Raw genomic sequence first — 17,391 nt, forward strand, 5'->3', positions numbered from 1 at the left:
ACTCAATTGGGTAATTTAGGGAATGACATATATAATATAATAAAAATCTACTAAGATTACTATATTATCATGTGCATGTGAAAAATAAATATAGCAACATTAGTTAGTTTTAATTTACTTTTCATGTTTGTGGATAATGTACATTTTATAACTCCACTTTCCATATCAATCACCAGCCACGGGTGTTTGTTTCGCCACTTTTTTAAAGTTTTTTCACTTACACTACCCATAACGTGTTTTTTTGGGTTTAACAACCTCATTCAAAATCTCCGATAATAACGGGCGAACTAAATTCTCGGGAGAAATGATCACATCTTTCAACAGATCGTTCAGCAAAGCAGCACAGAAGCTTTCGGTTTCCCCAATATTCTGGCGTAAATACCTGTCTTAGATGTTTGTTTGTGTGACGATTCTCTTTCTACGGCCACGAGTGGCCATTTTGATATTTTAAGAAAATGAAAGTAGAAATCGGACGGGTCTACGAATAATTACAGTAATTTACCCCAAAGGTTGATAACCGCTGGAAAGACTGCCTTCTTTTCTTCATAGGACAGCATATAAACTATTCGGTACATTTTCGTATGGGAAATAACCAGTCTTAAAAAATACGCCCGGTGTTTGTAAGAATTGCGTTTCGTGACGCAAGGTTTTTTACGGGAATTACGTTATTAAATTTATATTTGCGTTTTTGTACGCTTGATTTTGAATTTAATTACGTTTTTGGTTATTTTAATTGCGTAATAACGCACATACGCTTGTTATCTATAGCCCTGTTGATTTACAGTAATTAATGTTGAAAAAAAATTATTTGTTGATTGTTTTGTCAAAACATTTGCCTGCCTATTAATTTGTTTAACCTGAATGTAAACCTGTAACATACTTAATTTATTAATATATGATACTGTAACATAGATGGCTAGATAGCATTGTATCCAAACATATATTATGTATAAATCATATAGAATTAAAGTAATTTGCTGGCTATGCTTATATAATCAGAATTGTATACTTTGTACATATGTGTGCATGTTCACTCTTTTTCTAACCAGGTTTTTAACCAGGTTTTCTGAAGGAAAAAACTGGTTATTAGATTGGCGAATGCGGGTGGGCTGGCTGGCTGGCTGGCGGGCTGGCTGGCGGGCTAGCGGGCGGGCGGAACAAGCTTGTCCGGGCCAAAACTATGTCGTTCATTGTCATATTTTAAAATCATTTGGCACATTTGTTCACCATCATTGGACGGTGTGTCGCGCGAAATAATTACGTCGATATCTCCAAGGTCAAGGTCACACTTTGAGTTCAAAGATCAAAATTGGCAATAAATGAGCTTGTCTGGGCAATAACTATGTCATTCATTGTGAGATTTTACAATTATTTGGCACATTTGTTCACCATCATGGGACGGTGTGTCGCACGAAAGAATCACGTCAATATCTCCAATGTCAAGGTCACCACAACTTAAAATAGATTAATTTTGAAACAAACTTACAAAGGGGGTTAATTTTGTTTGTTCATTTCAAAAGTTCAGTTTGAGTTGTCTCCCTTAATCAGATTTTTTTTCACAATGAAAACCTGGTTTTGTGACAATTTTGTCCCTTGTTCTTGGTTAAGATAATTTTTACGAGTGTGTTTTAAATTAGACATGACTGTGGATAACTATTTTAATAATTGGATGTTTTGGCACTACCATGTTGCCATACGATTTTTTTTGTGTGCAACCTTTGTAAGGTGGGGAAGTGGACAACAACAACGAGCAACGCATGGTATTGTATTGCGCATGGGGGGTGGGTTAGAGGGTTAGGTGAGGGTTAGGGTTAGGGGTCGGGTTAGGGTTAGGATTAGCCTTAACCCATACCTTAACCCTAACCCGACCCCTAACACTAACGCTAACCTTACCATAACCCAGGGTTATCTTCCCTTTACCATGCTTCGCTCGTTGTAGTTGTCCTCTTCCCTTATAGATGTTGCATAATTTTTGTATTGTCAATGTGTGTTGCCTCCCTTGTGTAAAATTGTTTTCACAATGATTGTCTCCCTTGATATAATTAATATGTATTGGTTGTGTTACTTGTACATCAAAGACATTCATGTTGCTGAAGTTGTTGGCCCTATTACATCATATAACAAGAGTTGTTTTATCATGTTATGTCATAAAGAGTTTTTACTTTTCTTGCATCATAGAGCTTGAGTTGTTGCTAGTGTTTCATCATAGAGCTTTATCGCTAACCTTGTTGCAACATGGAGCCTATGTTGTTTCCTATGTTACTTCACAGATAAAGAGTTATTGTCCTTGTTATTATGTAGAGCTAGAATTTTTGCTATTGTTACAGGATAGAGTAATGATTGTTGCCCATGTTACATCATAGAGGTCACAATATACTAAAATATTTCGTTAACAAATTCAATGTAAAAGCAATAACATTAGCAAATAAATAAAGTCAAACTTTTGCGCATACTTTTTCTCGAAGAGCATTCCAAGCCAAATTTATTTAAATAATAAAAAAGATAGGTCACGCGACAATTGTAAGAAATAACTCGACACAAATCAAAAGTCACTGTTTTACGGCCATCTATTTACCGGGTTTTCTCCAGTTGATGAGGGTTTAATTCCCGCCATCTGTCTAAGTCTTATGTAGTCTCCAACCTTCAAGTAAAAGAGTTAATTTCTACTAAACAACAATGTTATCCCTACCATTTGCACACAGAAATATTCTAAAATAAAGTCATGGCAAGTGACACAAAACAGGACCGTGTCTTCAAATAAATGATGTTCATGTTTTTAGAGGGTATAGCATTGCACACCAAAAGTATTTAGTATACTGTAACATGCTAAGAGCTAGCGTTGTTATCATTGTAAACTCATAAGGCTGGAGATGTTGCCTTTGTTATATCATAGAACTGAGTAAATTCTGTTATTAAATATAGAACTAGAGTTGTTTTTCTATGTACATCATTGAGCTAGAGTTGGTATCTTTATAGCATCATAGAACTAAAGTTTTTAAAAATGCATATCGTTAGAGTTAGAGTTGCTGCCCATCTTACATTTTAGAGCTTAAACTATATATTGCCTTTGTTCAACATCAAACATGAATCCCTGCCACTGTTACATCATTGAACTATGTTGGCCATTGTAATATCATAGAGGTAGGGTTATAGGGTTTTATTATTAGCTGGGCTGTTTTCGGAGAAAACCCGAGGTATTGTCATAGCCAGCTCATCGTGTCCGATGTTGTGTGGTCCACCGTGCTAAAACCTTAACATTTTGTTAAGGTTTTGAACATTGGCTCTAAAATCAAAGTGCTTCAACCTACAACTTTGAAACTTCTTATGTAGCTGCACCTTGTTGAGTTCTACATGCCATACCCATTTTTGGGTCACTATGTCAAAGGTCAAGATCACTGTGACCTCTAAAAAAAAACACACAAAAAAACAATTCTGACAAGCTTTCATTTATTAAAAACTGCACCCGCAGCCGAGCGTGGCACCCGTTATCCGGTGCTCTTGTTGAGATAGAGTTATGGTCCTGTTTATTAAAAAGTTTTTAATTGGTGCCCTTGTTACATCATATAGCTAGAGATGTTGCCCTTGTTACAGCATAGTACAAGAGCTGGGTCTCTTGTAACTTCCCAATGCTAGATTTCCCTCCCTTTGGTTCATCACATAGCTAGAGTTGTTTCCCTTTACATCATAGCTAGAGTTGTTTCCCCTGTACATCATGCGCTTCAAATCTCCTTTCCAGGGGGGATCAGCTGACAGGAATCTTGAGAAAGACCAAAATACGGTGGAAGTATGTGTCAACTAATGTTCCTTACGTTACTAACCTCTCTATGATCGTGTTATGTCATTGAAGTATGTTCTTATTTTAGTTAACATAGGTGCAATCCTTAAGGAATGTATCACCCTGAATAAGGTTGTTTTTATGAAAATTTAATCAAGTAAGTTAATTGCACACCATAGTTGATCATGCATAACTATGAACCATTAATTGTGTAACAAATAAAATGACTGTAATATTTTTTTAAACATTATGTGCAAATCATGTGACATATTTTTCTGTAAATGTACTAATTATGATCAATGAGTAATGATTTTTTTTGTCTATTAAATTGCCAGCTGCGAGTTAAACAAAAGACAAAAAAATAAAATAAATTGAAACATCTTTTTTTTTTTGTGTTTATTTTGTTAGCTTTTATTCACTTATTATTTGTTTTTTGTGATCATTTTTACAGCTCTCACCACACAATGAAGTGAGTCATTTTGAAGTGATTCTGTCCATACAAAGATTTTTTTTGCATTTTAACATTTTAAAATGGCTTTTCATTCCTGTCTTGGTAGTTTTGAATGCAGTTTGATTGTTAAAAAGTTATTGTTTTGCTTGTTTAATGAGATATATTTCTAACCCTTTGAGCTTTTCAATTTTTTAAAATGTTAAGCCAATTAGAATTCAAATATTGAGTTATTTGGTTGATTAATTTAAAATATTTTCTTAGTGAAATCGAATTGATAACAATCAAAGCCCCATTACTACTCAAAATCAACAAACATTTCGCACAATATTTCGTAAAATAAAGCTAAACAATTAAAAATCAGTGTTCCTTATGGCAATTGCCAAAATTTCAACACCAGATGTGGTCTAGTAAAACAGATGTTTGTAGATACAAAATGCTTGTTTTCATTATTGTTTAGCATATTTAAATCTTTTTAATTTCTGGCAACAATATCTATTCATACGGCACAATAACACTGACATGGTACCATTTTCGTGTTTGTGTGTCGTATGAATAGATATATTCGCCGCAAATTAAAATGGAATTGTGTCACAAATAAATAAAAAAGAGCATTTTATATCTACAAAAATCTTTGTTAAATCATTCCACAACTAGCATTGAATAAGGAACACTTATTGTTTAAGTGTTAACTTTATTTTACGAAATACTTTACGAATTTTGTGTTGATTTTGAGCGTTATAGAGGCTCTAACGTGCGGCGCACTGCAGACTATAAATATTTGAATTTAAAACAAAGAAAACCTAATCCCTAAAAGCAGGTTTTATGCTATAGGATTGTTACTGAGCATGTGAAACTCATTAACATAATGTTCTAGACAATAGCCCATGAACATCTTAATATAATTAGTTTTTAAAATTTATTTACCCATTTCAATTGAAACACATGCATCAAAATGTATTCAAATCTGTGGAATCACAATAACCTGCATAGAGCTTAGTTGTGATTTGGCTTATCGGCTTGTTGGCTTGTTGGCTTGTTTTTCCTAGAAGCATGTCTGCTAGTATGTGATTTTATGTAAAAATGCTATTAAACATTACAATTTTTATAGGAACATAAACCACTGGCCATTGTTTGCATATCATTTTAAAGTATGACATTTTGCTTTTGCATTGAGATTATAATCATGACTACACAAGGTATTTCATTTATCAATATTGAATTGTTTATCTTTGATTTCCTATCAATATTTTCTTTATATAATTACTGCGTTTTCGCACTGAGCCAATTCTTAGGATGTTTCTTGCTACTATAAGTGACCAGACTCAATGAATTATCAATTAGAACTGTCACATTATTTAAATAGAGAGTCATTGTGCTGGTGGTCTATAATATTGCAGAGTTACACTTTGTTCCTGCATTACAAGCATAAAAGCTATATTTTATGCTTGAATGTTTATGACATTAATCTTTTAAAAGGAAGTTTTCCAAACAAAAATCCAGTCTAGGTTAAAATAGTTGTCCCTGACTTGCCTGTGCAGACTACACAGGCTAATCTAGGACGTCACTTTACGCACATGCATTAACCCATTTTTCCAGGAATGGAGCTCATGTGAATAAGTTAAGTACATGTAAACAAATGAGCCATGCTCTGTGAAAAAGAGGTTTAATGTATGTGCCTTGAGTGTCGTCCCAGATTAGCCTGTGCAGTCTGCACAGGGTAATCAGGGACAACACTTTTGTGCCTAAACTTGATATTTTGCTAAGTAGAGACTTTCTTGGAATAAAAAATAATATAAAAGCGGAAAGTGTCGTTCCTGATTGAGACTGCACAGGCTAATCTGGGACGACACTTTATGCACATGCAATTTAATTTAACCCAGTTTTTCAAGAATGGGGCTAATGTAAATAAGTTAAGTACATGTAAACAAATGAGCTGTGCTCTGTGAAAAAGGGGTTTAATGCATGTGCTTTAAGTGTTGCTCCAGATTAGCCTGTGCAATCAACACAGGCTAATCAGTGACACCACTTTCTGCTTAAACTTGATTTTTTGCTTAAAAGAGACTTTTATGGAACGAAAAATGTTATGAAAGCAGAGTTGCCTTCCCTGATTATCCTGTACGGACTGCACAGGCTTATCTGGGACGACACTTTACGCACATGCATTAAACCCCTTTTCACAGAGCATGGCCCATATTTTACTCACTGTAGATCCAGTGAAACCAGCTTAGGTATACAATCTGGTCATCAGTTACAAAACTACACTATTGTCCAACCATCTTACATTCCTTTAGTTCCCTAAACTTCTCTTCTCACACTTCCAGCATGTGCTTGTATTCACCAACCCACTCTTAGACTTATGAATAATGAGTAGACTTCGAACCAAGAAAAAGCACTTCTGACCTTGAATATGCATGGGCTTCATATGGTGCCTTTGGCAGCTATCAAATATCCTTAATAAAAAGATACTGAATTAGAGGTGATTGATGTCAAATAAAGCAATTCTAGAATATTTAAATTCGATTAATTTGAGTCTTAAGTCTAAGAATTGTTTGGTGAATACAGGTCCTGGTTCATATATTTTGCAAGCATGATATCTACATAAATCCAATACAACAACCATCTCAACAAGTCCGGTTCCTGCAGGGTTCTCTGATGCTGCACCGCCAGGAACCTGCCATGATGCATCAAGGAGAGATCCAGACCCTGTGTGAGATCACCATGAAGTACCACGGGCCCAACCTGACCCTGCCACGTGACCAGTTTGACCCTACCCAGGAGGTCAGCATAGAGCAGCAGCACTGCGGGGGCAACACTCTCCCCGTCTTCAAGGAGAGGATCCAGGGAGGAAGTAGGTTCTTGTTGTTTTTTCAAGGAGGAAGTAGATTGTTGTTGTTGTTTCAGGTCACTTAGTCCTACGTCAGCCTCCGCCCAGAGATTTGACTGGAATCAGCACAACTGGATCAAATCCCTGCCTTCATAATGATATTAATGAGCCACGAGAAACATTAATGTTCCCGTTGTTATTTTAACTTTTATTCAATTTAAGTAATAAAAAAAATAAAAATAAACCTAAACTTATAAGCAGGGATCATATTTTTTTCGGTTTTGTCGGTCCTAAACCGATTGGGGTCATGAAAGACCGATTGAAAATCCCAAACAGTTGGTCCGATTCTGTTTGCTATTAAAATTCCCATGTCATGAAATCGAATACACAGTGTACATGTATACACACCCTAATGACATTCTTATCTCGATAAGGTGTTATAAACCATTCGCTGCAGTCTCTAAACCGGTCAGGACCGGTTTATTGCACGTCAGACCAAGAATAAAAAACTTGTGAACAGCGGATTAAAGACGCATCCAAAAAGACGCGTCTGAATGCACGCTGTAACTAAACAAAACATGCCGATACATTTCCCACCAGCGTTATACTCCGGTAATAAAATTATTATGAATGAAAGTCGCGGATCTGATCGACAGAACAGCCGAAAGTTATTTTTATAGGCGGAACTTCAAATAAAATAGTACACAAGAAAAATAATATACATTGAAAAAATCTTTAGTAAAACCGTGTTAGAATCGAAATAATTCGTGTACTTTATACTTTGTTGTTGAATAACTCACGACCGGAAAATTAGATGTGTGGTTTCAAATGTTTCGCTCTCGTGATTAAATCCCTATGCATCTAAACCATCGGACATGGGTTATTTGACAACATATTATTTCTTAATTATTTGGTTTGTTGTTGTCAGTAGCCAACCTACGCACAGACATTTGTTTGGTTCAGTGCATGTTTGTAAGATATTATCGAGTTGACAACAATTTTAAACATCGGTATAGACTTACACAGATTAATAATATTGACAACGATAAAAAAGTCTGATAAAACAGCACACACAACAACAATGAAATACCAAATGATAAAACCAGTTGAGAAAACTCGTTCCATTTAAAATAAAATGCCTAAGGGAATTTTACTTGCTCATGTTTTATACCACCTTCATGAATGGCAAAATCAATGGTATAGATTTAAACGTAATTTGTCATGATTTCGGATACACATTTTCGGATACTTTTCCCCATTTATATCCGGACCGATTGATGTTGCGGGAAAATATGATCCCTGCTTATAAGCTATGTTAAAAATATAAAAGAAAATGATACTACTTTTCATAATATAATACTTAAACAAAACAAATCAGATCCTACCAAATCTGGTAGGATTTTCTTGTGATAGCAGACATTGTATGTGAGAGCAAGGAACAACAACTCTGCATTGAGCTTGCTACTTAGTCTCAGCAAGGCTCCCCTGTTCTCAAAAGTTTCTATAGCCAAATTACGGAAAAACATAGAAATCATTGTAATTTTGGATGTTGTATTGGGTTAAATGATGAAAACGTTTTAGACTAATTCACATTTCTGTGACCAAAATTGCTCATTTGTAGCCATTGGCAAATATGGCAAACAGCAGCATAAGGCCTGTCTAAGTTTGCATTGGAAGTAGGTGTATCTGTAACTAGAAAGTTTTCTGTTTCAAAGGAATGTTAAACAACATGAGCTTTCAAGATGGGAACGCTTTCTGGATATATTAATGGTAAAATACTGTGAAACCATTATTATTCGTCAGACATTAATTTTCGTCTTTTTTGTCCTTCAACCGATGGACAAATTCAAGATCCTAACGAACAATCATGTCTCATATTTGAAACAAATAAGACTGAATTACCGTAGGCATGACGCATTTAAATCCAGCGTAATCCACGCATATACACAGGGCTCAAAATTAACACTCGCACACTCGCAAAATGCGAGAAAAAAGATTGCAAGGTAAGTTATAAGCCACTAGTATTTTTTTGCAAGTAAAGAAATAGTGGAAAAAAAACTAGTTATATTGCTAAATGCGTTCGACGGCGTGAACGCTAAACTGAAGGTCAATTTTTTGAACTTCCAAATACCCATATGCGAAAGCGCGCACCTTGTTTGTAGACTGGTAAACTTATAGTACAGATACCCGGATGGTATTGATACAAAGAACATGAAACAGTCGATTATTCACACTCAAGTTAAATCCGGTTTTGACACAAAGGGGTGTACATTATACAGTGTACTGACAACTGACATTTCCTGTAAAACGCGAATGCAATAAGGCTGTATCGAATGCGTCGACTTCGTTAAGGTATAATAGTGTTGATTAGCGCTAATTGTTAACAACTTTATTACCCATTGTGTGTATTGTGTTTTTCAGGGGTGTTGCAGATTATACAGCCAACACGCGGCGAATCCGGATTAAAGACAATACTATTAAACACAATTAAAATATGACGATGTGTGATCAACACCTGACTGAAATATATTCTGCGCTTTTATTACAAATTAATAAAGAACATATTGATTTGTGTTTGGTTGTCCGTGATTGTAATGGGAAAAGACTAAGTGGCAATTGGCTTAGTTGTTTAAAACACTCATAAACGGTTATTCATTCTCACTTATCCGCTAATCATAACAAAGAACGTGTCAATAACATAAAATAATAAGGGACAGTTACTATCACCTGAGATAACAGACTTGTTAGTTGGCATATGTCAAACAAGGCCCACCTCCTGCAAGTGACTACCAAGTGTCACCCCTCTTTCCCCAGCACGATTTTTTTCGCAACCGCGTACTACATGTATTACAAACATTATAAACAAATCGGACGCTTTTTTTCTCAAAACCAGAAATGGACGAATTTAAGTGCTGATGAAAAAGTCATTTTTTTAAAAAGGACGAAATTTCGTGCTGACGAAAATAAATGGTTTCACAGTAGTATATTACAATAAAAATGCTCACATTTCGTAAGAAGAAAAATGTGTTTTAAGAATCAATGACTTAAGTTCCCATTACATTATTTTAACTATTAGAAAGATGATGGTGTAGTACAAAATATGAAATTAGTTCTCAGGTTTAAAACTTGTAATTTTTGACAATAGCATTTTTGTACACTTTTTGCAATATGAAAAATATTGGTTTAAACTGATGTTATGGAATCAGGAAATGTTTTTTGAAATTGTGAGTGACTCGTAATAGTTTTCATTTGTTCTCCACACATATTATCCTTCACATTTCCAGGCACATTTTCCTTTGTGTCACGCCGCCACCGTGGTTACCCATTCAGCCTCACGGTGTACATCGACGGACGTGTTGACTGCCGTGTGAGCACATGCTGCGAGTACAAGCATGCTATCGGCGTGAAACTTGGCGGAAAAATGGGCCACTTTAGTCTGACTGGCATCACTGGGGCTACACCCTGCTACAAGTAGGTGACATTTATAATATTTGATGCAACAGTTTTGAAAAGATGTTAGTATAATGAAGTTACCATGTGGATTGTTGGTTGGTCAGTGTGTTAGGATTGTCCTATAACTTTTTTTTATGTCTCCCGGTCTATACTGGGGGACATTTTGTTTTTGCCCTGTCTGTTTGTGGGTTTGTTTGTTTGCATCAAACTTTTACATTTGCCATAACTTCTGCAATACTAAAGTTATCAACTTCATATTTGGCATGCATGTGGATCTTATGGAGCTGCACATTTTGAGTGGTGAAAGGTCAATGTCAAGGTCATCCTTCAAGGTTAAAGGTCAAATATATTGTGGGGGACATAGTGTTACAAAAACACATCTTGTTTCCAATATAATTTCAAGCTGAACGAGCAGTTAAACTGTTGTAAAACGAAGTGATGAATCTTTATAATTGTCCCCTACCAGTTTCACCGGATGGTTTGTGCTCTGTCTGTCTGTCAGTCTGTCACACTTTTCTGGATCCTGCGATAATTTTAAAATTTCTTAATATTTTTTTTATGAAACTTGAAACATGGATAGATGGCAATATGGATATTATGCACGTCATTTCATTTTGTTCCTACGTCACAAATTCTGGTTGCTATGGCAACAAAACAACAACAAAATTGACAATGATGGAGTATCTGACAATGGTGGAGCCGGTAGGCGACATATATTGCTTGGCAATACAGTCTAACCTGTCTATAAAGACCACGCAAGGGATTTGGTCGTTGTGGTCTTTGTTCACAGGTGGTCTTAATTCCCAGGGTCGATTGAAACTTTGCAAAATATGCTAGTAGTATTTTAACAGGTACCTTATCTATTGTGCTCTTTTGTTTAAATGTTTGAATACTTATGCATGTATAATAAATAAAGGATTGAAAACACAGTTTTGTTTTTATTATTTCCATTCCCTTATGTTTTTATTATTTATTTCATTAATCATATACATTTATAAATAATTATTGACATACATGTATATGTACATGTAATTCAGAATGTTCTGGATTTGAGTTTTGCCTACACCAAGATCACTAGCCACTCGTCTACAACTGTGTCCTTAAACTAACAAACTAATGACCGCAACGCATTCTTCCAACATCAAGAACTTACGCTTGGAAGCCATGATGGTTAAATTGAACTTATTACTTGTCTATAATCTATGCACGTCTTATCAAGGAGAAATGTAAGAAGGGAATGGCTATCAAAATGTTTGTATTTCAGGCATCGTTATCGATATAAAACAGTTAATTTCCTTAATGAGTTGATGAAAGCCCCAAACTTGTCTTTGATATTTTCAGCAATTTGTACATTATCGCAAGTCACTTTAATACAAAGGCAATATTTTTACACTTTTGACAAACTGTCAAATGCATAAAAGAAGCAGGCGACTACCAATTAGCAATGCGTGTTAAATAAACAAACAACTGCTATCAAGTACAATAAACTGTCACTTGCCGATATTTCCATAGCGACCGACGAGTCCACTGGTAAGATGTGTATCACGTGACTACACACCGTCATGGCGGCCATTTTGTTTTTTTTGAAAGTTGCAAAATCGTTGATTTTTATAATTGCAGTGGTCGTTGTAAGCTATCAAAATGGACTGTTGGGAATGTAAAAGGGCGGTCTTTGGTCTTTGTTCGCAGGTGGGCTTTATTCGCAGGTTCAATATATAGCGAAATCGTTCGGGAGGAAATCGGTGTGGTCGTTATTGACTATTGGTCGCATTTAAGAGGCGGTCGCCCGGGCAGGTTACGGACTGTAGTCTTGTATTCAGTTTTGGTATTTTCGCTAATACAAAAAAATCCATGTATTCATTCAGCCCTACCAGTTAGAATTTTTATTATGCCCCCCTTCGAAGAAGAGGGGGTATATTGCTTTGCTCATGTCGGTCGGTCTGTCGGTCGGTCGGTCCACCAGGTGGTTTCCGGATGATAACTCAAGAACGCTTATGCCTAGGATCATGAAACTTCATAGGAACATTGATCATGACTCGCAGATGACCCCTATTGATTTTGAGGTCACTAGGTCAAAGGTCAAGGTCATGGTGACCCGAAATAGTAAAATGGTTTCTGGATGATAACTCAAGAAAGCTTATGCCCAGAAACATGAAACTTGATAGGTAGATTGATCAGGACTCGCAGATGAAACCTATTAATTTTCAGGTCACTAGGTCAAAGGTCAAGGTCATGGTGACCCGAAATAGTAAAATGGTTTCCGGATGATAACTCAAGAACGCTTATGCCTAGAATCATGAAACTTCATAGGTAGATTGATAATGACTGGCAGATGACCCCTATTGATTTTCAGGTCACTAGGTCAAAGGTCAAGGTCACGGTGACCCGAAATAGTAAAATGGTTTCCGGGTGATAACTCAAGAACGCTTATGCCTAGGATCATGAAACTTGATAGGTAGATTGATAATGACTCGCAGATGACCCCTATTGATGTTCAGGTCACTAGGTCAAAGGTCAAGGTCACGGTGACCCGAAATAGTAAAATGGTTTCCAGATGATAACTCAATAACGCTTATGCCTAGGATCATGAAACATCATAGGTACATTGATCATGACTCGCAGATGACCCCTATTGATTTTGAGGTTACTAGGTCAAAGGTCAAGGTCATGGTGACCTGAAGTAGTAAAATGGTTTCTGGATGATTACTCAAGAACGCTTATACCTAGGATCATGAAACTTCATAGGTACATTGATCATGACTCGCAGATGACCCCTATTGATTTTGAGGTCACTAGGTCAAAGGTCAAGGTAACGGTGACCCGAAATAGTAACATGGTTTCCGGATGATAACTGAAGAACGCTTATGCCTAGGATCATGAAACTTGATAGGTAGATTGATCAGGACTCGCAGATGACCCCTATTGATTTTCAGGACACTAGGTCAAAGGTCAAGGTCACAGTGACAAAAAACATATTCACACAATGGCTGTCACTACAACGTAGAGCCCATATGGGGCTGCATGCATGTTTTACAAACAGCCCTTGTTAAGATTTCTGTTAAAAAAAATTCAAAGGTTGAGAAAAGTCAAAGCCTGGTGGGTTAGACAATTTCACTGAAAAAACGCTAGGTTTGTTTTCAGCAGGGTGAGGAGGGGGGGGTGAAGAGAAGTCAAATAATTATGGTTTCAACAAAAATTTTAGAACTTAATTCTGGCAAAATCTTAATCAGTATCTTGCTGTCAACAGGTGCAAGCTGAGTGTCCAAGCCCCACCCCGTAGCCTGAAACTGAAGAAGGGAGCAGCTAAGAAGAAGAAGGAGCCCCAAGGTCAAGAAGAGGTCACAGTGTCAGGAACCCCAAGAACACCAATCACAGAAAAGAAACAGGAAAAAGAGGGTTACATTGCAGGAAAGAGCGATGATGGTATGCACGTTGCTTTGTTATTGCATGTTTTATGAGTTAAAACAAAAGTGGGGGTTGCATTAGGTTTTAGAGAGTTGTGTGCGATATTTTGTTGTTATATGACTGGTGAAAACAAAAGTAATGTTTGCATCTGGTTTTAGAGAGTTTTATCCAACTTTGTTGTGTTCCTCTTACTGCTCTTACAATGTTTTTTTCAATGGGAAAGTTAAGTTAATTTCTCTGAACTTTAATGAAAAACAATATTAAAGGCCCTATAAAGGTGACGATCCGTAATTATTTACCGATTTTTTTATTTATTTTTTCATATTTTATTTATGAAGGTTATCAAAAAACAATATATATATGCTATTGGTCATTACCATAAAAATATGAGCAATACAACTTGTTTTGAGCTCAAAATACAGTGTCCTCCAAGTCAATCGTGTTTACAAACAATCAGTTTATTTACATCGCTGTTTACTCGGGAAAGTGAAAGTGAAAGGTCACCAAAAATATATCGTTGATTTTCCGGCATCACTCACAAAGTAGGTCTTTTCTAAATGGTTAAAACGTTTGTAGTGATCTAATAAGTTACTTTCTGCTGGTAAAAAGTTGTTTAAAATAGAATTAAAATTGATTTTTCTTTCGGCTATTTTTAGCATACATCACCGCTTTGAGGCTACACATCATGTTAGTTGCCAAGTTGTTAACATTTCTTCCAATTATGAAACGGGTATATATTCCGTAATTCTTGACAATGTTGCACCTAAGCTGTGTTATAAGCATTTTTCCTGCAAGAGTAACTGAAATTCGGTAAAAATTAGACCAGTTTATATGCATAATAATTGGATTTGTCACCTTTATAAGGCCTTTAAACCTTTCTTTTATTTCCCCAGATATGCAGTCATCAAGCTGCCAAATTATTGTGGTTATAAAAAGGTTAAACAAATCTTAAAATAAAAAATCATTTACATGATATACAGAGAGAATATATTGATTATTTAATAATTGGTTGCACAATTTTTTAATGTTCAATTTTTCCAAGCTTCCTAGTGTTTGAATGTATAAAAAAAGACTTAAAGTTGTGGTGTTATTTTAGCAACCATTGTATTAGAAGCCAGTTTGGTTGTTCACAGTAGCAGTGGTGTAATATTCTAGCTGATGACAATAAACTACTACAGTTGATAGCTAACTCGCTAGATGTACATATATATATATATATCAATCATTATATAAAGTATTATATATGAGCCTTCCGCTAGAAAAAACAGGGCTTTTTTGTTGTAGTTTTTTTTTCAGTTTTTTTATCTATTTTATTTCCACTTTCTTTTAGAAACAAAATGCATCAGGCAGAGTTCCCAGAACAATGCTCATATATTTAATTCTCTATTAATTTTGTAATCATTATGCCACCTATAATGAGTGTCATCCTATATTTGTTACTGCTGCCACATTTAGAAGAACATAACGTCTCTGAGAAGAAGGTTGTCATACAAGTTGAAGAAGATTCATCTAAGGGAGACAATTCTCTATCAAGTTATACTTATAAGGATAAATTTAAACCCCATAAATCAAACAGGAAAAGAGGAAGTGCAGAAAATGAAGCTAAAGATGTAAAGACTAAGAGAAAACATTCAGATTCAAGTTCTGAATCTGTAAAAGATTCCTTACCAAATCTGATGCGCATACAGGAAGAAAAAAATGCTGAAGAGTTTGTTAATGTTCAAGGACTGGATAATTCAGAGCAAAACTTGGATTTGCTTGCTTCATATGGAGCGGATAAAGTAGATAATAATGAGAAGAAGTCACCAGAAGAAAGAGATAATGAATACGATACTTTCAGAGAGATAGGGGATGAAGTTTTCAGTGAATGCACTGATAAGACCAAGGCTGAAGAGATTATAGAGGAAGAGATTAACAACGATTTTGAGAGGGATATAAGCATTAAAGAACAGTTGGATAAGGGAAATGAAGTTTCTGACAGGGATGAGATGCAACACATTTGGGACAAAGGGCATAAGACTAATAAAGATTCTGGGGGTAAAAGAATGAAAATCAAAGGAGACAGTGTTATTACAGTTTTGGACAGTAATAAGGCGACATACAAGGACGATTATGAGGCTGAGATCAAAACTGAAATGTCAGAAGAGGTTATTAAAGAGAAGAAATTGTCTCCCACTCAGGACATTTCTGGTGAATTAGATGTTTAGTGTTGTACATGGTTTGGTGTTGAAATGCACAAGACTTTTCACAGTTCTTATGTTTGTTTTTCACTTTAAAAACAAAACCATATTTGCAGGTTAATGTGATTCTTTAGTTTTACATAAAAGCATAGGGCTTTTCACTTATTTCTTTCATGTTTTAGTGCAGCAATGCTAACAGTGATGATTATTAATGTTGGCAATTTTGTGTTTGTTAATGTAGTGGTTGCTTAGACAGTTTTAAGGGAGTTTTGTTTAAATATATTCAGTGTAAACATGTTTACACTAAAATAAAATGAGTTATATTAATTCAATGAATTTCAGTGGGAATAATTCTTTTTTAATTACGCCATCTTGTCCAAAGTTTTAAAATATTGCCAGCATTAATGAGTAATTGGAAATGTATGTTGTGTATGACATGATAACATGGTAACATATATTGTTGAATTTGCATATAAATTATGAACCAACTTTGCTAAAAGATATAAAAAAAATCAATGGCTGCAAAACAGTGTAATGAAATATTGATTTTTTTTCTGATAATGTGTTGAAGCCATGATCCATGCAACTAATGCTATTGAAATAATAATATTTATAAAAGCTATAATTGGGTATGTTACTCTTTCTACCCCAGGGTTGCTTTAAACTCTTGGTAGAGTTGGTTCTAACAATGCTCAAGTTTATTTGTTGAGCCTTGAGAACAATAGAGTTAATGCATGTGCGTAAAGTGTCATCTCAAAAGGGACACCGATTTCTGTCTAAAATGGATTTTTGTTTTGAAGAGACTTCCTTAGAATACAAAAAGGAGCAGAAATTATCATCCATAATAAGTCTGTGCAGACTGCAGCACAGACAGGCTGCACAGGTTAATCTGGGACGACATTTTTAGCACATGCATTATGTCTAGTCTTCCCAGAATGTGACTCATTGCATTAAAAAATACCCCCCCCCCTCCACCTGCATGCTCATGTGGTTATTATGAGTATTGTTAAGTTGATAGCATGTTTAACCCTTACCCACTATGTGGTTATTATGAGTATTGTTAAGTTGATAGCATGTTTAACCCTTACCCACTATGTGGTTATTATGAGTATTGTTAAGTTGATAGCATGTTTAAACCTTACCCACTTAGAAGCAAAGTGAAAATTGCTATGTGCAACAGCATAAAACCAGAACAGCCTGCGAATAAGTTGCTGTCTTATGCTGGGTTTTATGCTGTTTGCTGCACATCAATAACGAAGGATTGGAAATGAAGGCTTTACAACTTGAATTTAGTAAGAAAGGT

The 17,391-nt window shown here is 35.6% G+C and overlaps 1 protein-coding gene across 3 annotated transcripts in view; it reads left to right on the top strand.

Annotated features, from left to right (window-relative positions):
* Positions 1-17,391, top strand: part of LOC127856845 (glutamate-rich protein 3-like) — a 78,992-nt gene that overhangs the window by 32,370 nt on the left and 29,231 nt on the right. Inside the window, exons 7-11 of one of the 3 annotated variants that reach the window (XM_052392987.1) lie at positions 3,737-3,784; positions 4,227-4,244; positions 6,870-7,074; positions 10,335-10,521; positions 13,751-13,926. In XM_052392987.1, coding sequence (XP_052248947.1) covers positions 3,737-3,784; positions 4,227-4,244; positions 6,870-7,074; positions 10,335-10,521; positions 13,751-13,926 — 634 coding nt within the window. The remainder of the gene's footprint in view (positions 1-3,736; positions 3,785-4,226; positions 4,245-6,869; positions 7,075-10,334; positions 10,522-13,750; positions 13,927-17,391) is intronic. The other 2 variants (XM_052392988.1, XM_052392989.1) reach the window with 2 other exon arrangements.

Source organism: Dreissena polymorpha, chromosome 14 (assembly GCF_020536995.1).
Source record: "Dreissena polymorpha isolate Duluth1 chromosome 14, UMN_Dpol_1.0, whole genome shotgun sequence".
NCBI classification, from domain to species: domain Eukaryota; kingdom Metazoa; phylum Mollusca; class Bivalvia; order Myida; family Dreissenidae; genus Dreissena; species Dreissena polymorpha.